This window comes from Phyllobates terribilis, unplaced genomic scaffold (assembly GCF_046119375.1).
Source record: "Phyllobates terribilis strain yellow unplaced genomic scaffold, ASM4611937v1 Scaffold_4__5_contigs__length_816908805, whole genome shotgun sequence".
Lineage (NCBI taxonomy): Eukaryota > Metazoa > Chordata > Amphibia > Anura > Dendrobatidae > Phyllobates > Phyllobates terribilis.
In genome coordinates this window covers 530816335-530841304 of record NW_027362764.1, presented here as the reverse complement: position 1 = coordinate 530841304, position 24970 = coordinate 530816335, and the positions used below count along the sequence as shown (strand labels likewise).

Genomic DNA, 24970 nt, shown 5'->3' with positions numbered 1-24970 from the left:
GGTGTCCGGTACGAATCCCGAACTTTACAGCTCGAGTTCACCCATCTCTAGTAACCATAAAATTTAAAGCCGACCGCTATGAGCTGATATTATCAGGCTGGAAGGTCCCTGGTTATTGGGTTCTTACAGTCTAAAAACACCAGCCCACAGCCACCCCAAAAGTTGATCTCCGCTGTGAAGTGTCCAAAAACACAGCTTACATTAATCCCTGGTGTTAGTAATGGAGAGGTGTCTTTCAGACACAAAAAAATACTTAATTTGAATAAACATTCCCTAGTTTACTACTTTTTTGAAAAAAAAGTGTTTATTTAAATAATTTTTGTGTGCGTTATTCTTTTTTTTTTTTTTTCTTGGTTAGTGATGGGGGTGTCTGATAGACACCTCTCCATTACTAACACCAGGGCTTGATGGTAGCAGTGTTTTTTGACAATTCACAGCTGACATCAACCCCAACTACCATTACCCTGATTGCCAACGCACCAGGGCATCAGGAAGAGCCAAAGCAAAGCACCGGAATTGCCGCATCTCATGTGATGCCTCACTTCTGGGGTGGCTGCCGCCTGGGAAGGGCACAATAACCAGGGACCTTCCCAGCCTGATAATATCAGCTCACAGCTGTTTGCTTTACCTTTGCTGGTTACCAAAAATAGGGGGGGACCCCACGTCATTTTTTTTCATTTACTAGATTAATACATGTACAGTAAGCTACACATTCAAGGCACAAATTATTCATCTCACAGATATCTATTTATCTATCATATCTTTACCCCATATCTATCTCTATCTTTGCCCATGTTTAGCATGCATTCTATTCCAGTACATGTCACTTGGACGGCACATGGATGTCATCCGTGTGCCGTACGTGTTTACACTGACCCATAGACTTTTATTGGCCCTTGTCATTCGTGCTGCCCAAAAAAAACGGACATGTCTACGTGTGGGTCACATGGACACACAGTTCGTGTGCAAACACTGGCATATGCGCATGCCCATAGGTTATGATGGGTATGTGCGGAAACGTGTCTATGGTACAAGTAAAAACACCGCGCCTAAGCTGGTGTGGATGAGCAGGTGCGCACGATTCATGTGCATTTCGGCATATATATGTTCTTCTTTGATAGATCACTAAACAATAAGGACCTATAAACATTGAAAATGTCCCATTTTTCCGCCAGCCAATAAAACTAATTCGATTAGTCTGAGCTGACTTAATTATATCATCATAAACCCTTGCTCCACAGATACTACCTTGCTTTTTTTTACTGAATATTTAGGAATTTTTTTACATATATAATACCAGAGCTTTTTTTTTTTTTGTATCTAGAGCTTAGTCACTGAGAACCTTTATTTCATAGGTTACAGATGACGCTCACATAGACCAGAACAGTGATGCAGAAAAGCAAGATAGGATTCATCAGTGTTTTGAATGCAACCTTTACTTTCCCTCTGCTGCCACATTGGCAGAGCACAACAAAGACACTCACGGGAAAGAACGGATTCACGTGTGCCACCTATGCAATAAAGCTTTCAAGAGGGCATCTCATTTAAAAGTGAGTCTCCATCTTATGGAAATCAAATGAAACAAAACTTGAGTTAGATATGAAAAAAAAATGTAAGACCACTGGGGGTTCACCTTCTGGGACACTCTATTCCCGATAATGGGAGTCCCAAAACATGAATGCCGACCACTCTGTACACTTGCATAATACTAATAGAAGTAGTCGTTTTATCAGCCCTATAGAAGTGAATGGCACAGTAAACAAGCAAGCGCACCACCACTCCATTCACATAGTGGACTTTGTGACACCTGTTCACCAAAGTGGGGGGTCCGAACAGTAAGATTCCCAGTGATCATTCACTTATCACCTATCCTTTAACAAGTATTGCTGATCAGTGGGGGTCTGGGTCTTGGTCCTGAGACCTCACCAATCAGTCAAACTACTGCTCTGAAGTCCACTCCTCCTGCATGAACTGTGCTCACCAAACTGTGTAGGGGCTGAATAGCAAGTCTGAGTCTGTAGACATTCACTTTCAGACCTGCGAATGGAGCCATAGACTTACTATTCAGCCCTTAGACAACTGCTTTCATGGAGGAGCTGCAGACTTCAGAGCAGTAGTTTGACTGATCGGTTGGGGTCTCAGAATCTGGACCCCCACTGATCAGCAGCACTGTGCAACTCCTGTCATATATAAAAACTTTTATGTAGTGATAGTTACACTTCTAATCGAAATCTATAGTTTTATTTTCCCTTTTAGTGTTATAGGAGCTCCTGTTATCTCTAATGTGTGTATTGACTCAGCACTTTAAAAAACAATAAAGTACGGTATATAAGAATATTAATAATTAACCCTAGTGATATCCTTTGTGCACCACTATAATTTGTCTTTACCTTACTCAACAGGATCACATACAGACACATCAGCCTGGACCGTCGCGAAGTTCCCAGATTCCAAAATTATTTCGGTGTGATATCTGTGATAAGGCTTTTGCTAAACCAAGTCAGCTTGAAAGACACAGTCGCATTCATACAGGTACGATATAGTACGGGACAAGTAATAGAGACTACAGATGTCATTTGTACTGTTAAACCTCATCATTATAGATTAGCAGAATCAGTAGGAAGCCTTATAATGTATGGCCAAAAGTATGTGAGCGCAACTCTCAATAATTAAGGTTGGGTATTTCAATGAAAGATAATATTACCCTTTAGCCATTATCGTTTTGTATGCTTTGTTATGGAGAAACTTGGGTAGCCCTCACCTTTACTCCTTTTGAGCACCTTTTGTGATGAACTAGGTTGCAGACTGAGAAGCAACCCATCTCTTCACTGCCTGACCTCACAAATGCTTCTTCTTTGGCTAAATGCCAGGATGCCTGGAAACTAATTTACTCTGCGTTGCTGAATTTCCAGTCAAGGATCCAGGGACCAAGAATTGTTAAAAGTGGTTTAATGTCAACATGTTTCGAAGTCAGCTGACTTCTTCAGGGTGACCACATGTACCATTGGCCATTTGTAGGTATATGTGGTGGTCCTCAAGAAGGAGTCTGACTTTGAAACGAGTTGATATTAAACCACTTTTAACAATTCTTGGTCCCTGGATCCTTGACTGTAAATTCGGCAACGCAGAGTAAATCTGCTTTCCTGGTATTTTGGCACGTTGTTTTACCGTGGATGCTGCAACAACTGATATCAGATGCCCTATAGTGCTTGAGTCACCAATTCTGCCTACTTGGATAAGACCCTTTTTGCGCTTTTTATGTTCCCTTACAGCATCATTTTGCCAAATAACATAAATTCCCACAAATCTTGATCGAAAAATGAAGGGTGGTCTTCCCAGGAGAGATCAGGCTGACGCCATGTAAATTCCTATGGTTTTGGCCATATCATGTACAGTATATATAACATTTTATTATTGTGGCAGCCAATTGTTACATTTATATAAGAGCCAATTGTTAGAGTTATGTATCAAGGGTTTTTTATGATGACCCTGGAGATCTTCTTCTTGTATTGCTGCGTAATTCAGGATACTTTTACTCACTGTAGTATTGCCTCTGATGTAAAACCACCATATAATCATTTCAGAGAAAGATGAGAAATATATTTTGAGATGACCTTAAATAGCCTCTATTAAGCTGTGTGGGAGAATATTGTTTGATAGCACTGAAACTAAAGCTCTCAAGATAAATAGCTGGATCAGAGAGCTAGATATCTGTGTGGGGCCACCTTCACTTCAAGAAAGTCGTTTTTATCCTTTAAAACCTTTAATCGTTCGTTCTGCTGAAAGACTGAGAAAAAAATAAATTACATTTAATTAGAAAATGTCTTTGTTATCAATACCAAAAAAACCACTGAATACCTGGTTGACATAACTGCATGTTAGCCAGTGTGGTGGCTCAGTGGTTCTAACTGCGCTTTTGTAGAGCTTGTATGTTCTCCAAATGGTTCCACTTTTTTTTCCTGTGTAATGTGTTTTATTTTTTTGCCACACACCTAAAAAATATGTTGAAAATTAAAAAGGGTTAGCCACTTCTCTACAAGTCCACTTCATGTGCACTGACTGCCATAGATGAGCACTGTGCTAAATACTCAAAGTCCTCCTAACCTGAGCTGTTCTTCTGGTCACACGATCTCTGACTGAGAATCTCCTGCTTACCGTGATGTCACCTCGGATTCTCTCTCACTTCCTGGTTCTGAAAACTAATGGATGGGCGGGGCTTGCTTTATGGGTGGTGCTCCTGTGTGGGCGGGGCTTGCTTTGTGGGTGGGGCTCCCTGTGTGGGTGGGGCTCCCTGTGTGGGTGGGGCTTGCTGTGGGCATTAAGCAGAGCTCTTACTGTTTCTGTGCATGTTGCTGCTGCTTACACGGCACTCCCTTCTATCTGTATGTATACAGCAGAGTGTATATACATGTGCCCACATACTACTTTTCTGTGTACTCTCTATTATGTGAACACATTCATATTCGTCTATCAATGAATCCAATCTATCTCTATTTATCTATCTATCAATACAAGTCTTCAAACAGAGGCTGGACAGACATCTGTCTGAGAACCTGTGTGTACATTTAACTATGTATCACACCATATATTTGTCATGTTTGTGCAATTAGTCCTTTCACAAAAGTCTTTTTTTTCTTGATTCTCACCCCCCCTTTTCCCCTCCCCCCCCCTTTTTCTTCCCCCTCCCCCTTTTTCTTCCCCCTTTTTTCTTTCCTTTCTTCCCCCCCCCTCTTTCTCTTCCACTCCACTATGTATTGATTTATTTATTTACTAGATGGTGGCCTGATTCTAACGCATCGGGTATTCTAGAATATGTATGCGGCCGACCGGGTGCGACTAATCAGCGAAGCAGTGTTTAAATGGGTTGTGCACTATTTTAAATTAACCCCCCAATGTATCCCCCCAAGGCCCCTAATGAGTTTTGTAATTACGTCATGTTGTAAATACTGCTTGTGACAACATCGCTGACCACGCGGCAAGTGTGAAGGGAGGACCGGGGAGCAAGGCCGCCGGTCGGGGTACTTCTGCTGCGAGCAGCCGGGAGATGACCAGCTAGCACCGGTCATCTCCCGGCTGCGTTGCCGCTGATCTCCCGTCGGTGGCCTGCGTGTTTCAAATCCGGCGCCAATTCGCGGCCGGGCTGCGCCAGTCGCTGATTGGTCGCGGCCGGCCACGACCATTCAGAGAAGCGGTGTTTTAAATTTTGCGCCAATATCGCTGATTGGTCGCACCGGCCCGACCGCGACCAATCAGCGAAGCGTGTTTCAAATCCGGCACCAATTCGCGGCCGGACTGCGCTCGTTGCTGATTGGTGGCGGCCGAGACCAATCAGGACAGCAGTGTTTTAAATTTCGCGCCAATCAGCGAACCGTGACCAATCAGCGAACCGTGTTAGTGAGGACCTGAGAGCGGCGCTGCCTGTGCGGGTACTTCCGCTGCGAGCAGCCGGGAGATGACCAGCTAGCGCCGGTCATCTCCCGGCTGCATCACCGCTGACTTCCATGCGGCTACTGTCGGGAGATCAGCGGCTAGGGCCGCTGATCTCCCGACGGCAAGTGTGAAGGGAGAACCAGGGAGCGGCGCCGCCTAGGCCGCCGGTCGGGGTACTTCTGCAGCGCCGGTCATCTCCCGGCTGCATCGCCGCTGACTTCCGTGCGGCAGATGAGCCGCTAACGGCCGCCATCTTGTTCTGAAGTCCCGCGTCGCTGATTGGCCGCGGCCGGACCAATCAGCGACGCGGGATTTCCTGGACAGACTGGATAAGCCGATTTATATAGTAGATTCATTCAATTATGCACTATTTGTCACACTATACCATTGTGTGTCTTCCTATGACTTTGTCACTCTTTTATACATCACATTTAATTTGGTTTCCTCCTTTTTCCTCCCTTTCCTGTCCCCCTCTCTTCCCCACCCCCTCTTTTCTCGCGAGTCACGCCGTGTCACTTCAAAATATGACATTTCACATTCACATGCATATTATCACTTTATTTGCATTTTCCTTCTCCTCATGCTATTTCATCATCATTTTATTATCTTTATATTTATATATATATATATATATATATATATATATATATATATATATATATATATATATATATATATATATATATATAATCTATTTATATTTGCATATTATCTATTATATGTGTATGTATCATTATCATACATATTACATATGACCTAGCACATTTGCACTTTAGCATATTTGCACGTTATCAACACTCATCCCACCATTTGTGTATCCACATGTCTGCATCACGTACCAGGCATGTCTCCACTCAATAGTATTAACCATCAAACATACAATTGTTCCCGTTTTATATGGGTCTACTTGGTGCCCCTATGCATTTTGGTCGGTCATGTGCGCATGCGCCGTCTGTGCTCATGTCATCTGCTGGCTCTGTGTCTCCATGTGTCAGGTGACTCTGGTCACGTTCCCGACGTCACCAGTCATATGACGCGGACGTGCGCAGTTTCCTGTCCCTCCTGACGGCGCATGCGCGATCCTCTTGCCTGACCATCTTGCATCGGCCAGTATGCATTGCCAGCATCTCCATCACTCTAGGTACCCTCCTCTTCCGGCCTATACACCGCTAGGCTTCCGGTTTCATTTTTGCGGCCGGTCACTTACCGCCTTCACTAGTTTTCCATTTGATTGGCCATACACCCCTTTTTAAACCTCTCCGGTTCTAAGGAACACTACCCCCTGACGAAGGACTCCCCGTCCGAAACGCGCATCGGGGTTGCCCTGCATTCAGATACAGGATCGTTCCATCAGGTATGCTAACCAGCACTGCCTTCCTCCGTGATTAGCCCTCCACACCATTCACTTTGATCACTAGGTATTTCCTTCCCTCTCCCACCCATCCCATCCCCCTCCCTCACCCCCCTCATCCCCTCCTGTTCCTCTGTCATGAGGACATCACGCATCAGCAATTATACACCATGTGCACTGTAGGGGCTAGGCATTGTTATACTACCATTGATCACAGACTTGTATGCGGTGCCTAATAATACACCATTTTTTACTCATCAGTGTTGTATTTGATTGATCTAATTATTTATATTTTTATACATAAAATTATTGAAGTATTATATAGGTGTACCAAATGGGCACGGCATACTACCATTTTTGTACCTGTTGGTAGTACCTTGGTTTCTACATACCTTATTATAACATTGTTCATATGTTCATTTTCTGTTGATCCTTTTATCATGATTCATACGTCTAATTTTTGTATTTGCATGTGGGCATTCTTATGCTTGTAGCGTCACTGTAACCAGTACTTTAATAAAAGTGTTTTATGTATCCCAATCATTGTCATACTGATATTTGGACCCGACGTTCGGTGGTTCTCTTGTTTGTTGTGCTTTCTTTGAATGGTCTGCCATTTATTTTTGTCCATATAGCACACAATTTTGATATTATGGGTATTTTATATATCAAGATGGTCCTTGATGAAAACCCTTCTACATGTGGCTATACTCATTGTGTTTTTGTGTTTTAACATCTGTCTGAGATGGTTTAGTGAATGCTGCATGGAGCAGGGGCTTGGACACGAAGACCCTGGAGGTCCCCTCCAACTCTAACATTCTATGATCCTATCCCATCTCTCTGTCAGTCTGACTGTCTATTCCACATGGGGAAAATCTTTATTGCCAGAGCTGCTATTCTAGTGCTTGGTGCATTACTTCTATTCCCCGTCAGTGTCCTATGTAGGAGATTGTGCTGATGCTTTGTGTGATGCTGGTGGAGGAGTAGGAGAGATTGAGGCAGAGTTACAGGGGTTGTGCTTACTGTTGGCTTGCTGCCCAGCACTAGGAATCTTTAGGGGCATTATCCTTAACCCCTTCACGACCTATAACCTATACAGTGGGGAAAAAAAGTCTTTAGTCAGCCACCAATTGTGCAAGTTCTCCCACTTAAAGATGAGAGAGGCCTGTAATTGACATCATAGGTAGACCTCAACTATGAGAGAGAAAATGAGAAAACAAATCCTGAAAATCACATTGTCTGATTTGGAAATAATTTTTTTTCCAGATTTTGGTGGAAAATAAGTATTTGGTCAATTACAAAAGTTCATCTCAATACTTTGCTATATATCCTTTGTTGGCAATGACAGAGGTCAAACGTTTTCTGTAAGTCTTCACAAGGTTGGCACACACTGTTGCTGGTATGTTGGCCCATTCCTCCATGCAGATCTCCTCTAGAGCAGTGATTTTTTGGGGCTGTCACTGGGCAACACGGACTTTCAACTCCCTCCAAAGGTTTTCTATAGGGTTTAGATCTGGAGACTGGCTAGGCCACTCCAGGACCTTGAAATGCTTGTTACGAAGCCACTCCTTCTTTGCCCTGGCGGTGTGCTTGGGATCATTGTCATGCTGAAAGACCCAGCTACATTTCATCTTCAATGCCCTTGCTGATGGAATGAGGTTTGCACTCAAAATCTCACAATACATGGCCCCATTCATTCTTTCATGTACACAAATCAGTCGTCCTGGTCCCTTGGCAGAGAAACATCCCCAAAGCATGATGTTGCCACCCCCATGCTTCACAGTAGGTATGGTGTTCTTTGGATGCAAATCGCCATTCTTTCTCCTCCAAACACGGCGAATTGTTTCTACCAAACAGTTCTACTTTGGTGTCATCTGACCATATGACATTCTCCCAATACTCTTCTGGATCATCCAAATGCTCTCTAGCAAACTTCAGACGGGTCCGGACATGTAATGGCTTAAGCAGGGGGACACGTCTGGCACTGCAGGATCTGAGTCCCTGACGGCGTAGTGTGTTACTGATGGTAGCCTGTGTAACGTTGGTCCCAGCTCTCTGCAGGTCATTCACTAGGTCCCCCCGTGTGGTTCTGGGATATTTGCTCACCGTTCTTGAGATCATTTTGACCCCACGGGGTGAGATCTTGTGTGGAGCCCCAGATCGAGGGAGATTATCAGTGGTCTTGTATGTCTTCCATTTTCTAATTATTGCTCCCACAGTTGATTTCTTCACACCAAGCTGCTTGCCTATTGCAGATTCAGTCTTCTCAGCCTGGTGCAGGGCTACAATTTTGTTTCTGGTGTCCTTCGACAGCTCCTTGGTCTTCACCATAGTGGAGTTTGGAGTGGGACTGTTTGAGGTTGCGGACAGGTGTCTTTTATACTGATAACAAGTTCAAACAGGTGCCAGTACTACAGGTAATGAGTGGACGACAGAGGAGCCTCTTAAAGAAGAAGTTACAGGTCTGTGAGAGCCAGAAATTTTGCTCGTTTCTAATTGACTAAATACTTATTTTCCACCAAAATTTGAAAAAAATATCTTTCCAAATCAGACAATGTGATTTTCAGGATTTGTTTTCTCATTTTGTCCCTCATAGTTGAGGTCTACCTATTATGTCAATTACAGGCCTCTCATCTTTTTAAGTGGGAGAACTTGCACAATTGGTGGCTGACTAAATACTTTTTTTCCCCACTGTAGGAACATCATAGGTCACCTCCCCCTCTTTGGTGCTGGCTCCGGCACTGAGCCCACCTTTTCAGGCACATGAATGCTGATCTGATCAGCTGTCATGTGCCCCTAACACCCGGGGGTGGAATCGCGATCCACTTGCAGCTGTTAACATGTTAAATGCCGCTGTCAATCTCCAACAGCGGCATTTAACATGGCCGTGCCGGAAGTGCGTCATAAGACGCCAGGTATTGGCGTTCACATGTGATCCCTCAAACGATGGAGTGGCTGAGTGAGTTCAACTTCCTTTACTATATGGAAGAATTAATGGCAGAAACCTTGGTGGGATAATCTCAAATTCGTTCAGACATGGAGCCCTTGGATTCTTTTTAAAGAGTCTCCAAATTTCCTGAGTTTGTTTCCCGAATAAGAACTTAGCCAGCTAGTTCATCTTCTTTAAGAAGTCATTATGCAGTCGAATATGATATCACACAGCCTTACCTTCTCAGACACCTTTCCCCTCTATCCTACATCCCACCCTTCCTATTCTCCCCCCCCCCCCATCCAGATGGAATATTAAAAAATAAGCAGCATCTTACAGGTGCATAACATTCCTTGGAAAGTAATCAACACAAAGTAAATCCGCATCTAGTGATAGACAATAGTTAATTACTCAAAATGTGAAGGTAAAACCCTTACCCATGTTCTGTAAATATTTCCTTACTATTACCTTCAACTCAATACATGGACTTGAATGAATCTGTTTAAATAGGCCCTGCGCTGCCATAGTTTTACTGTTTTCTTGTTCTCTTTTTTTATATGGGCCAAAATCTCTCTTAATAAAATATGATTAAACATAAATGTGTCCCTGCTGTGTAATGGCCGAGCAGGGACATGGTCTGATCATACCACATCTCCTGGGAGGGAAGGAAGGAAAAGAGTATACAGACATTACAGTTTAGGATTGCAGCTGATTCTTTCTTTAAGGTAAAAAATTGCTTAAAAACAGGTAGGGAAATGTTTTACCTCCCCCAAAAAAATCAGCTGTGATCCCCTGCTCTAATGTTTATATCCTTTTTTTTATCTTCCCCCTCCCTGCCCAGGAGATGTTGTATGATCAGACCATGTTCCTACATGGTCACCTCCACTGTTCCTGTTACTGCCATTTCTTAATTACATTTTGAACTGATTAAAGGGTAACTTGAAGCGCTTTGCTATCTTATACCCTTCTCTTTATTTATGGACCTCCACCATTTTCATTTTCAGAGTGCTAGGCAGCTGCTTAGAAGAATCCATGGCTGCTGTTTTTGGCACAAGGTTAGAGTAGGATGGGTTTTTATAAAGCTGGGAAATTTTCATCACTTGGCCTTTCCTAACGATGATAATGAACAAGCCATGACCCTAACAGGCTAATTAAGGTTTGAAACCTTGGTCAAAGTTATCTGAGCACAGAAATCTCCTAGGGTGCCCAAATTTTTGCATTGCCCCATTTTCCTTTTAGTAATTTTTAAAATGTAAAAAATGTCAATTTTTTTTTTTTGCCTAAAATACAAAGGAAGTGTGTCATCTTTAGCTTTGTGGCCTTTTAGAGATTATTTTATCGTCAACTTGTTTAACTGTTCACAATAACAGTAATTTTGACCATGGGTGCCCAAACTTTTACATGCCATTATAGATTAAATGCCCTAATACTTTTGTCCATGTACTGTATAATGAATAAAAGTAAATGCATTTCATAGCTAGAAGGGGGGGAAAAAGGCTTTTAGTTGAACATGTTTTCTGATTTACAGGGCTTTTAATGTGTGGGCAGAAGCTTGTCAGCACAAACCTGTTCTGCGATCAGGCCTATGGCAACATAATTCACTAATAAAGTCTTCAGTTCTGAGAGTGCAGTCATTAAATGTCTGTGCCCGATTAATTACACCGGTACATGTAGCCCTCATTTTATCCTCTTGTACTGCATGTGCTGATTTTAGCCTTAGTTATTTGTAAACTCCAGGTCTGATAGTTTTTGTAAAATCTAGTGGTTTCAGATGTGCTGAACCTCAGTATTGTGACACGTGATTCAGGAGTAACCAGGCTGTTCATTTTCAGAGCAATTAGAGGAGAAATTTGCTTTCTCTCTACATTAAAGAATGTTCCTAGATGATTTTGTTATGCGGTTGCGTTCTGCTGTTTCTGAAGAACCTCTAAAAAGCCCTGAGTATCATTTCATTGTCTGGATAAATGTGCAAGCTTCATGTCCTAACAATTCCCCCGAGCTTTCATCTTCTTAATAAATGTCATTAAGTAGAAAAAAAAACAATGTTTGCAGTGTTCTCAGAAAAAGAGTTTATCCATGGTGCATTTTGTGAGATGCAACGTATTCTCTCGTAATTGCTTCAATTTTCCCGGTTTTTATGCCAGTTTTACTTTGTGCATGCATACATCAAAACATACAGGCAGAAGGCACAGGAGAAAAGTACATTAGGACAATGGCGGAGTAGCTGTAGCGGCCATTTAACATACAGTTCTGTAAGGCTTCATTCACATGTCAGTGTCTCGGTTGTGTTATCCGTTTTTCTTTTTAAACAGACTGCACACACAGTGGCGTACCGCCAATGGCGGCAGGCCACGTGACTGCTATGGGACCCGTGAGCTAGGGAGGCCCCATAGCAGTCGCCTCCCTCCTGCACTCCCCGCTCAGCTGCTTGATTGCCGCCGCCGCCCATCGGCACTGTCTTCAGGCATGGCCGTGCGCTGTGCGGCTGTGTATTGTAGTAATGACACGGCAGGGGCGACACTGCGCCTTTAATTGTGCTTCTGTCGTCCCTGCCATCATTACTAGCAGACACAGCCGCGCAGCGCACTGCGCGCGGCCATTCCTGAAAACAGTGCCAGGGGGCAGCGGCGGCAATCAAGCAGCGGAGCGGGGGGGGTGCAGGAGTGGGGCCCCAATGAAGAAGGGGTCCTGATGAAGGGAAGCACTGATGAAGGGAGGCCCCGAGGGGGGCCCTGATGAAGTGCCGTCAATTAAGCAGCGCCGGTGGAGCAGGAGGGGGGCCCTGATGAAGTGCCCGCAATCAAACACCGCCGGAGGTCCTCCCTGCGGAGATGCTGAGGAAGCGGTGTGGGCCCCAATGGCGAGTGGGCCCCTCTGATGGTCCAGGGCCTGTGATGGCCATCAGACAAGCTGGTGGCCCTGCACAGCTGGACCGGACACAGGCCAAGGGGCAGATGAGTGAGGCTTGTCGCCAGATTCCCCAATCCCCATATTAAATATATTTCTAATGTGTCTTTTGTGTATGTCAGTGTGTATGACTGTGTGTGTGTGTGTGTGTGTGTGTGTGTGTGTATATATATATATATATATATATTTGTCTGTTTTATGTGTTTTTAAGAATGTGTTCAAATATGTACATATGTCTGTATGTGTACTTATCTGTGTATCTGTTTGAGTATGTGCATATCTGTGTACCATGTGCATGTCTGCTTACCGTGTGCGTGCATGTCTGCTTACTGTGTGCGTGCATGTCTTCTTACCGTGTGCGTGCATGTCTTCTTACCGTGTGCGTGCATGTCTTCTTACCGTGTGCGTGCATGTCTTCTTACCGTGTGCGTGCATGTCTGCTTACCGTGTGCGCGTGCATGTCTGCGTACTGTGTGTGTGTGCATGTCTGCGTACTGTGTGTGTGTGCATGTCTGCGTACTGTGTGTGTGTGCATGTCTGCGTACTGTGTGTGTGTGCATGTCTGCGTACTGTGTGTGTGTGCATGTCTGCGTACTGTGTGTGTGTGCATGTCTGCGTACTGTGTGTGTGTGCATGTCTGCGTACTGTGTGTGCACATGTCTGCGTACTGTGTGTGCACATGTCTGCGTACTGTGTGTGCACATGTCTGCGTACTGTGTGTGCACATGTCTGCGTACTGTGTGTGTGCACATGTCTGCGTACTGTGTGTGTGCATGTCTGCGTACTGTGTGTGTGTGCATGTCTGCGTACTGTGTGTGTGTGCATGTCTGCGTACTGTGTGTGTGTGCATGTCTGCGTACTGTGTGTGTGTGCATGTCTGCGTACTGTGTGTGTGTGCATGTCTGCGTACTGTGTGTGTGTGCATGTCTGCGTACTGTGTGTGTGTGCATGTCTGCGTACTGTGTGTGTGTGCATGTCTGCGTACTGTGTGTGTGTGCATGTCTGCGTACTGTGTGTGCGTGCATGTCTGCGTACTGTGTGTGCACATGTCTGCGTACTGTGTGTGCACATGTCTGCGTACTGTGTGTGTGCACATGTCTGCGTACTGTGTGTGTGCACATGTCTGCGTACTGTGTGTGTGCATGTCTGCGTACTGTGTGTGTGCATGTCTGCATACTGTGTGCGTGTGTGCGTGTCTGCGTACTGTGTGTCTGCGTACTGTGTGTTTGCGCGCGTGTCTGCGTACTGTGTTTGCGCGTGTGTCTGCGTACTGTGTGTTTGCGCGCGTGTCTGCGTACTGTGTGTTTGCGCGCGTGTCTGCGTACTGTGTGTGTGTGTGTGTGTGCGCATGTCTGCATACTGTGTGCGTGTCTGCGTACTGTGTGTTTGCGTGCGTGTCTGCGTACTGTGTGTTTGCGCGCGCGTCTGCGTACTGTGTGTGTGTGTGTGTGCGTGTGTGTGTGCATGTCTGCATATATGAAGGATGAGGGGACAGCCTGGGCCCTGTGTTGTATACCTATATTTCTCCGCCGTATCTGTGCATCATGAATGTTGGTATGTATTAAAGGGTCCACTGAGACTCTTTCGCCCTGGATTCGGCCCTGGTTGATAGCAATGATGTAGGAGGGAACGTCATGTGACACTCTCTCCCCCATCATTCCTCCTCTGCGTCTGACGCAGCAGCATGATGATGCTCCACGCTGTCAGACAGTGGAGCTGGCAGCTGCTGAGGTGATGACAGAGACGAGCTGCAGAGACTGAAGCAGCGGGGAACGAGGAGCGGTAAGTATGTATTTATTTATAAATCAGTGAGTACTGATAAAACTGGAGGACTGGGGGCTGCATTTTGCCCTATGGGGGGCTGCATTATACTGCGTACAGGACCATGGGGTGCATTATACTGCGTGGAGGATCATGGGGAGTGCATTATACTGTGTGGAGGACCATGGGGAGTTCGTTATACTGTGTGGAGGACCATGGCGAATGCATTATACTGCATACAGGACCATGGAGAGAGCATTATACTGCGTAGACTACCATGGCGAGTGTCTTATACTGTGTGGAGGACCATGGCGAGTGTCTTATACTGTGTGGAGGACCATGGCGAGTGTCTTATACCGTGTTGAGGACCATGACGTGTGTCTTATACTGTGTGGAGGACCATGGCGAGTGTCTTATACCGTGTGGAGGACCATGGCGAGTGCATTATACTGTATAGAGGATCATGGCGAGTGCATTATACTGTGTGGAGGACCATGGCGAGTGCATTATACTCTGTGGAGTGTGGAGAGTTGTGGGGCCATTATATTGTATGTAGGCCCATTATACTGCATGGGGGGCTGTGTGGGGGTCACAGTTGGGGGATCATACTGTGTTGGGGTCACCATACTTTGCCTTGGGAGTTGAGGTGGGGTACAATAGGGTCATTATACTGTGAATGTGGAGGAATTCACCATGGGGGTATCATACAGTCATGGCCAAAAGTTTTGAGAATGACACCAAAATTATATTTTCACATGATCTGCTGGCCTCTGTTTTTTATTAGTGTTTGTCTGATGTTTATATCACATACAGAAATATAATTGCAATCATATTATGAGCACCAATAGGTTATATTGACAGTTAGAATGAGTTAATGCAGCAAGTCAATATTTGCAGTGTTGCCCCTTCTTCTTCAAGACCTCTGTAATTCTCCCTGGCATGCTCTCAATCAACTTTTGGACCAAATCCTGACTGATAGCAGTCCATTCTTGCATAATCAATGCTTGCATTTTGCCAGAATTTGTTGGTTTTTGTTTGTCCACCCGTCTCTTGATGATTGACCACAAGTTCTCAATGGGATTAAGATCTGGGGAGTTTCCAGGCCATGGACCCAAAATCTCTATGTTTTGTTCCATGAGCCATTTAGTTATCACTTTTGCTTTATGGCAAGGTGCTCCATCATGCTGGAAAAGGCATTGTTGGGCGCCAAACTGCTCTTGGACGGTTGGGAGAAGTTGCTCTTGGAGGACATTCTGGTACCATTCTTTATTCATGGCTGTGTTTTTAGACAAGACTGTGAGTGAGCCGATTCCCTTGGCTGAGAAGCTACCCCACACATGAATGGTTTCAGGATGCTTTACAGTTGGCATGAGACAAGACTGGTGGTAGCGCTCACCTCTTCTTCTCCGAATAAGCTGTTTTCCAGATGTCCCAAACAATCGAAAAGGGGATTCATCAGAGAAAATGACTTTGCCCCAGTCCTCAGCAGTCCACTCCCTGTACCTTTTGCAGAATATCAGTCGGTCCCTGATGTTTTTTCTGGAGAGAAGTGGCTTCTTTGCTGCCCTCCTTGAAACCAGCCCTTGCTCAAAGAGTCTCCGCCTCACAGTGCGTGCAGAAGCACTCACACCAGCCTGCTGCCATTCCTGAGCAAGCTCGGCACTGCTGGTAGCCGATCCCGCAGCTGAAACAGTTTTAAGATATGGTCCTGGCGCTTGCTGGTCTTTCTTGGGCGCCCTGGAGCCTTTTTGACAACAATGGAAGCTCTCTCCTTGAAGTTCTTGATGATGCGATAGATTGTTGACTGAGGTGCAATCATTGTAGCTGCGATACTCTTCCCTATTATGCCATTTTTGTGCAGTGCAATGATGGCTGCACGTGTTTCTTTAGAGATAACCATGGTTAACTGAAGAGAAACAATGATACCAAGAACCAGCCTCCTTTTAAAGTGTCCAGTGATGTCATTCTTACTTAATCATGACTGACTGATCGCCAGCCCTGTCCTCATCAACACCCACACCTGTGTTAATGGATCAATCACTAAAACGATGTTAGCTGCTCCTTTTAAGGCAGGACTGCAATGATGTTGAAATGTGTTTTGGGGGTTAAAGTTAATTTTCTGGGCAAATATTGACTTTGCAAGTACAGTAATTGCTCTTAAGCTGATCACTCTTTGACATTCAGGAGTATATGCAAATTGCCATTACAAAAAATGAAGCAGTAAACTTTGGAAAAATTACTATTTGTCTCATTCTCAATACTTTTGGCCATGACTGTACTGTGTTTGGAGACACTTTTGTTGGCATCACACTTTATGGCACAATGAAAGAGGAATCTAGGACTTCAGCAGAAGGAAAATTACTATGTAAAGGCTGGAAAGTTGTGAGATCTGCTCTTCTGTGACCCCGACAATTATTTACTTTTTTTTTGGAGGGGGGGGGGGCAATTAGAACTTCTGCTATGGGGCTCCATGGTTCCTATGTACACCCCTGCGCACACACATATTAAATTCAACATTTTCAATGTTGTAGTCTTTTTTTATATCCTACTTTGATCCAATATGTAGATCATAGTCACTCATTTAAGTGAAGGAGTCAGAGAAGACGTCTTTTTTTTCACGGAGCAAATTCTAGAAGAAGCTTAGATGATTTCTTACTGGGGAAAGGTGTTTGCACACGAGGAAGAATGATGACACATGAATGTTAAAAACAAAAAAGTCACCCGGGCCAAAAACCAACGAATAACTGATCCAGCACACCGATGGAAAAGTGACCATTTTATGCAGATTCCTGAACTTGTGAATTAAGCCTCATAGTAAAAATTTAACTTTGGTGCAAGCTGCATATTATTTTTTCTTGAGGACTAAAATACTGACCATTCTGAATCTACAAACTTTATACCGATAATCAGAGATATACAGTAATTGGGTATATCTTCGGCAAATATCAAAAGTGCTCTAGTTCTGTGGACTTCTCAGTAAAGTTGCAAATTGTATTTTTTAGAAATATACAAGGTGATTATGAAAGATTCATCGGGTTTTGCCTTCATATTACTGCAAAGATATAAATGTCACCCGTTTGTAATAATAACGTATCGAAAGGTCACATCTCCGAGTTTGTACTCGCGCGTGCAGATCGCTTGTGACTCACCAGGCGGCATCAGATCCCGAAATGGCGACTAGGCAGGAGAAAGAGCTTTGTTAGAGTATGAGAAGTCTAAATGAATTGTGTGTAAATTGCATGCTGTATTCGGAACACACACACCCATATAATCTATGGGTGCGTGTGAAACATTGCTCTGCACTCGGATATCACCCGAGTGCAGGGCGATGCCAGCCGATGTCAGCAGCAGAGGAGATGGAGAAATTGATTTCTCCGTCCCCTCCGCAGCTGTGCTGTGATTCTCTCTGTGCTTCGATCGCACAGAGAGCTGAGCAGGAGCTGAATGTCATTAGCATATCGCATCCTATGCTCTCGCATCGCATGTGATTCGCTAGGTGGACCCCGGCCTTATGGTTGTTTCCGCAACTGATAATTGATTCCAGAAACTTCATTTTCCAACGAAACTGAGCTCCACCCCACTGGCATTCAGAGGCTCCTCGCTATCTCAACGAGGAACACCCAACCAGTGGATTGGGCTTTGTATTGATGTTGACTTGCCACTCTTCAGATCCCCCCCCAGGTCTCCTGATCTAACAGTGTGTGACTTCTTCCTTTTGGGAGTGCATTAAAGACATTGCAACACTGGATGATCTCTGGGACCGCATTACCACCTCAATAATGACCATCAACGGGGACATTCTGCAGCGTGTTTGGGTCGAACTGGATTACCCAACAGATGTGTACAAATATGTCCTCCTTTTGTCAAACCTTATGTGCTAAACTGGAGAGTTTATGTTCGTTATGAAGTACCATTCACTATTGTGCATGTAAGACATTTTGAAATATACTTCTTTGAAGCCACATGAATCTTTATTCAGTGAAGACAGATCTTCCCATTGATGAGGAAAGAGATGACAGTTGGTGCTTTCAAGATTCTATGGAGGGGGGGGGGGAGCTGGAGGCCGACAGACATTCTGATGCAAGTTCTTCTGAAACAGTTATCCATACAATTTTATGACCACTAATTGTTTTCTCCTATCTCAGTAATAGGAAAGTCTGTATTCACTAACAACAGATTTTACCTGTGAATTGAGAATTTTGATGATAATGAATGATCAGCACCGGCATAGAAAGAAGCAGATTTCTCTAATAAAATATATTACAAAGTTTCTTATTTCTATTCAGCTGCACAGTTACAAGAAATGAGATGTATTCTCCAATTTCTGCGTCCTTACTCGTAAGCTTTGAGCGCCTACCGTCGACAGGGCACGACAGCACGGGCTGTTAGAAATGGCAGAATTCCTATGTGATCTCATTAGGAGGGTTTATTTGGTAATATTGCTAGCCTGTTGCCTGACCTAGCATTTGTACTTGCCCTTAATTATTTTGCATGGTTCCTATGTTTCCTTGACTTGTCCTTTAAGATTTAGGTTTCCCTTTATTGAAACCTATTTAAAAGTTTGTTTTTTTTCCTTCGTTTTCAAACTTAAAGGGCAGACCCATCTCAATAATAGTCGAGAAAGAATGAGCGAGCCCTGCGCACTTCAACTTCAGCAATTCCCAATACATCCGTGGTGGAAAGCTTTCCTTTTATGTACATTTTTAGGGATTCTCATTTCAACCTAAGCTGGCATAAGTTTAGCCCAAGACCTACTGAGCACGTACGGGTGGGGGCTATGTTAATACTCTATTTGTGGCTGTAACTATTTCATGATCTTCACTAATATTCCGTTTTTCTGAATGTTCGTTACTATTAGTCTTCTCTAGCTTTCACGCTGTGAGATCTACAATTATCCCGGAGAGCAGTCCTTCTACATGACCCGGCAGAGTAATGTTTTTTCTCTATTCATTGCTCCTGAATGGTCATTGACTTTGGTTAATTAAGCCTTCAGGATACACCATGCGTGAAAACCGTAAATGAATACATTTACTCCGAAGAGAAAATCCACACCGGCCTTTCAGTGTGGTCTAAAAGGTGCTAGAAATGATATGGGTCCTGTTATCAATGCATTACAAAAAACGCCACAGAAAATGTTCAGCGATGGTAATCCTGATAACAGAGGACATCAGACGTGTCCGAGAAGCATAAAGTCCTTTTAAGCAGTCTTCAAAAAGCTTGTCTGTATGCATTCATGTCTCCTAGATTCATTTAATGCCGACCTCGATTTCCATTAATATGAAACATTTTAGTCTGAGAGCTTGTTCCTTCGGAAAATAATAATTCTGAAACTTTTCTTTTCAAAAATGTGCCTGATTTTTATATGAGGCTTTATAATAAAATGCGATGATTTGTATGGATATTTTTCAACTTTCTAGACTAAAATATGCCACTTATTGAAGCGGCGGGTGAATATGCTAAAATGATGCAAGACTGATATTTTTTTAAAGGGGTCGTTAGTAAGTTTTAGGATGGAACATAGTGCTTATTCCTGGACAGGTATTGCCTCAGGTTGGAAATGCTATTGCAGTTGTTGGTGTAGATTTTCACGTAAGACTGGATGCAGAAGACCATATATTTTCTCATCTGAGAGAATAGAGTCATTTATGCAAATCACGCTCTGATCACGCTCTGATCACGCTCTGATCACGCTCTGATCACGCTCTGATCACACTCTGATCACACTCTGATCCGATTCTCTTGGATGAGAAGAAGATGGAGAAAACAATGTCTTCATCGTCTCCATTCTGTCAGTCTGTGGAAATCGGACTGTATTCAGTTGTCATCTGAGTGCAGTCCAATGTTTTTCACGCACTCTGAATGCGTGGACGAGTACGATCTGATGCAAATCGAGCATGCTGCAATTTTTTTTCCCCCGGATCGGCTCTGTGACATGTGCACAGCCCCATAAAATAACATGAGGATGAGTGCTATCCATCAAAATGACAGATTGCACTCATCTGAGTATTACGGTGTTCTGCACAAGTCCTAAGACAAATACAGAAGTGAATACCAAACTAAGGAAAACTATAAAGACTTCTTTCCTCTGTTATTATTTTTGTGTTTTTCTCAAAAAATCTGATTAAAAACTGCAGGTGTTATTCCAGCCTTGGGCCCATTCAGAGATCAATGTAAATCGGTCCGAGATCAGACCACAAATGCACGGACTGGCTGCAGATCTCCTAACTCGAGCATGACAGCTTCCTGTATTTCTATGAGTTGTTCCTCTCGGGTCAGGAGACCCGCGGCCAGTCCGTGCATTAGCGGTCTTATCTCGGACTGATTTACATGGATGTCTGAAGGAGCATTAACTGGTAGACTTTTTAGTAGAGTTGTTGAGTAAAGGTCAGGTTCTTGAGAACCCCTACCGATCACTCAAACCAAAGGTTTTGTTTGTAGGTTGATTTTAGTTTTTGGTTTTCACTCATTTGTGATTACATAAAGAAACCCAAAGATAGAATCTATATTTTTGCTCTCATCCACCATAACTTTTGCCAGGGCTGTGCTGTGTTAATCTAAGCCGCTCATCTTTTGTGTAATTTTTTTTACAGCTCTTTTGGTTCTGTCATGCTAAATAATTGCATATTAAACAACATCAAATAGAATTCACTGGAATATGGTAGAAAATAATTGTACAGTACCAATCGCACTCGTTGTGTGTGCTTGCAGGAGAGCGTCCTTTCCAGTGCACGTTATGTGAGAAAGCGTTCAACCAGAAGAGTGCACTGCAGGTGCATATGAAGAAGCATACTGGAGAAAAGCCTTACAAATGTGATTACTGCTCAATGACGTTCTCCCAGAAATGCAATATGAAGCATCATATGAAACGGACTCATGCTTACCCTGGTATGTACTTTGGGGACGAGTTTTCAGCTGTACAGTGACACTGTCTTATTGTCATAACTTGTCATTTTTCTGTGGTTTAAAGAAGATCTGTCTCCCCTCTGGTCATGTCTCTTTTAGTGAATACTTGTATTCCTTATAAAATAACCATTCTGGAGCATCTTTTCTTAATTAAATCTTAATTAAAACAATGCAGTGAGCACATTCCCCTGTTATTTATCTTGGAAATGTATTAATTGACAACTGAATGTTGCTATTCCCTTCTCAATTACTAAAAATGGACATGGCTGGAGAACGGACAGGTCTTTATGGTATATGTATTGACAATGCACCTTTCAATATGTGCGAGTCTAGAATTTGCGGCTGTAAGCGAGGCCCCAGAACTCTACTGGACTCAGCTCACACTTCCAGAACTAAATACAGGAACCTAAACTTCTAATGACCTAAAATCAATCATGGGTAAAAAAAAAAATTCTAAAGAAGGTATGTAATGAATCATATACTGTACAAAAAAGCCATGTGATCAGTTAAAGAGCCTTAAAGGCAATCTGTCAGTAGAATCAACCCTCCTGTCTATGTGGGCATGCAGGAGAAACTCACCGCACACTCTTGTATCAGGAGATGCAATATATTTTTATCACCCGTGAAAGCAGACATACAGTACAGACCAAAAGTTTGGACACACCTTCTCATTTAAAGATTTTTCTGTATTTTCATGACTATGAAAATTGTACATTCACACTGAAGGCATCAAAACTATGAATTAACACATGTGGAATTATATACTTAACAAAAAAGTGTGAAACAACTGAAAATATGTCTTATATTCTAGGTTCTTCAAAGTAGCCACCTTTTGCTTTGATGACTGCTTTGCACACTCTTGCCATTCTCTTGATGAGCTTCAAGAGGTAGTCACCGGAAATGGTCTTCCAACAATCTTGAAGGAGTTCCCAGAGATGTTTAGCACTTGTTGGCCCTTTTGCCTTCACTCTGCGGTCCAGCTCACCCCAAACCATCTCGATTGAGTTCAGGTCTGGTGACTGTGGAGGCCAGGTCATCTGGCGTAGCACCCCATCACTCTCCTTCTTGGTCAAATAGCCCTTACACAGCCTGGAGGTGTGTTTGAGCTCATTGTCCTGTTGAAAAATAAATGATGGTCCAACTAAACGCAAACCGGATGGAATAGCATGCCGCTGCAAGATGCTGTGGTAGCCATGCTGGTTCAGTATGCCCTCAATTTTGAATAAATCCCCAACAGTGTCACCAGCAAAGCACCCCCACACCATCACACCTCCTCCTCCATGCTTCACGGTGGGAACCAGGCATGTAGAGTCCATCCGTTCACCTTTTCTGCGTCGCACAAAGACACGGTGGTTGGAACCAAATATCTCAAATTTGGACTCATTAGACCAAAACACAGATTTCCACTGGTCTAATGTCCATTCCTTGTGTTCTTTAGCCAAAACAAGTCTCTTCTGCTTGTGTCCTGTCCTTAGCAGTCATTTCCTAGCAGCTATTTTACCATGAAGGCCTGCTGCACAAAGTCTCCTCTTAACAGTTGTTGAAGAGATGTGTCCGCTGCTAGAACTCTGTGTGGCATTGACCTGGTCTCTAATCTGAGCTGCTGTTAACCTGCGATTTCTGAGGCTGGTGACTCGGATAAACTTATCCTCAGAAGCAGAGGTGACTCTTGATCTTCCTTTCCTGGAGCGGTCCTCATTTGAGCCAGTTTCTTTGTAGCTCTTGATGGTTTTTGCAACTACACTTGGGGACACTTTCAAAGTTTTCCCAATTTTTCGCACTGGCTGACCTTCATTTCTTAAAGTAATGATGGCCACTCGTTTTTCTTTACTTAGCTGCTATTTTCTTGCCATAATACAAATTCTAACAGTCTATTCAGTAGGACTATCAGCTGTGTATCCACCAGACTTCTGGACAACACAACTGATGGTCCCAACCCCATTTATAAGGCAAGAAATCCCACTTATTAAACCTGACAGAGCACACCTGTGAAGTGAAAACCATTTCCGGTCACTACCTCTTGAAGCTCATCAAGAGAATGGCAAGAGTGTGCAAAGCAGTCGTCAAAGCAAAAGGTGGCTACTTTGAAGAACCTAGAATATAAGACATATTTTCAGTTGTTTCACACTTTTTTGCTAAGTATATAATTCCACATGTGTTAATTCATAGTTTTGATGCCTTCAGTGTGAATGTACAATTTTCATAGTCTTGAAAATACAGAAAAATCTTTAAATGAGAAGGTGTGTCCAAACTTTTGGTCTGTACTATGCATGAAAAGAAAAAAGGTGCTGAGAGTTTACAACAAAGTTAGATAGGATGTTTTGACCCCTCCTGGGTCTTTATCACAATGTCGCTGAAATGGTTAAGCTCCATGAGGCGCTCCCCGCCGTATGCAGAACACTTAGGCACGGGAGCGCCTCATGGAGCTTAACTAGTTCAGCGGCATTGTGATAAAGACCCTGGAGGGGTCGAAACATCCTATGTAACTTTGTCGTATAACTCCCAGCACCTTTTGTCTTTTTATGTATGTCTGCTTTCACGGATAATAAAAATATATTGCATCACCTGATACAAGAGTATGCGGTGAGTTTCTCCTGCCTTGGTCAAGAGGTCGCACACCCCGTTCTTCCAGCACCTCGCAATATAACAGAGTGCACGCCAATCATCTGATATATGGGCATGCAGGCACCACTCCAGAATTTTTTGTATTTTACCGCTAGAATGGTGCCACTATTCTAAGTTCCCTGCCCCTGGTATCAAACTTACCAGCCGCCAGCTTCATTGGATATCCGCGCCGCTCCCGTCGGTCTCTGTAGGTAGTGACCTAAAGGATCAATCCAGTGTCTGCTGGGCGAGTCGGAAGTCACTACTCAATGTAAATTTATGAGAACCAAGACAAGGTTCTCATAGACTTGCATTGAGAGCTTGTGACCGTTTCCTCTGACTTCCGGTCAGTCAGAAGTTGTGGTCACAAAATGGCATTGTGGGTCCTGAGTGGCATCGGGAAGAGCTGAAGGCGGCATCTAGTGAGTATAATACTAGGGTAAGGGAACTTAAATTAATGGAACCACTCCAGCACTGAAATAAAAAAAAAAAACACTGGCGTGGTGCTTTAAATAAAACGATACCTTGATATCTGCGATCCTATTATTGTTAATGAGCTGTTAAAATCTCTGATAAGGACACAGATCAGCATGAGAATCTGCCTCTAGAGCCCATTTTAAATAAAAGGGGACATTATCAAGTAATGACTGACACTTTGTTCTCATAATCACACACTGCTCTGCAGTGAGATCAGAACTAGCATGGTATTGCAAGTGAGGTTTGTCTCATTATAAAAACATTTGCAGCTGCATTTGTCCTTTCACAGTGCTTCAGCTTTCATGCCACAGGCAGAGTGGGGGGATGGGCAGTACAGGTGACAGCACTATGAAAAGACAGCTGTGTGTTTGTAATGAGACAAAGTTCAACTCTGCTGTGCTGTATTGGTTATAATCGGGCACAAGCTCTGCAGCAAAGCTGACTGCACTATGGATTGGCAAGTGCTGCTGCAAATGTTTGTAACGAGACAAAGTTCACTTCTGCTGTACTGTGTTTGCTCTAATAATCACACACAGCTCTGTGGTGAGCTTAGAACTAAGTGTCAGTCATTACATGTCTCACATTGGTAAAGCCCCTTTTTATTTAAA

General features: G+C 43.6%; 1 protein-coding gene across 4 annotated transcripts in view; it reads left to right on the top strand.

Moving 5' to 3' along the window:
- Positions 1-24970, top strand: part of ZNF236 (zinc finger protein 236) — a 183580-nt gene that overhangs the window by 157664 nt on the left and 946 nt on the right. For 3 of the 4 annotated variants that reach the window (XM_073678924.1, XM_073678925.1, XM_073678923.1), the window contains exons 30-32: positions 1356-1550; positions 2403-2532; positions 21087-21263. In XM_073678924.1, the coding sequence (XP_073535025.1) occupies positions 1356-1550; positions 2403-2532; positions 21087-21263 (502 nt within the window). The remainder of the gene's footprint in view (positions 1-1355; positions 1551-2402; positions 2533-21086; positions 21264-24970) is intronic. The other variant, XM_073678926.1, reaches the window with a different exon arrangement.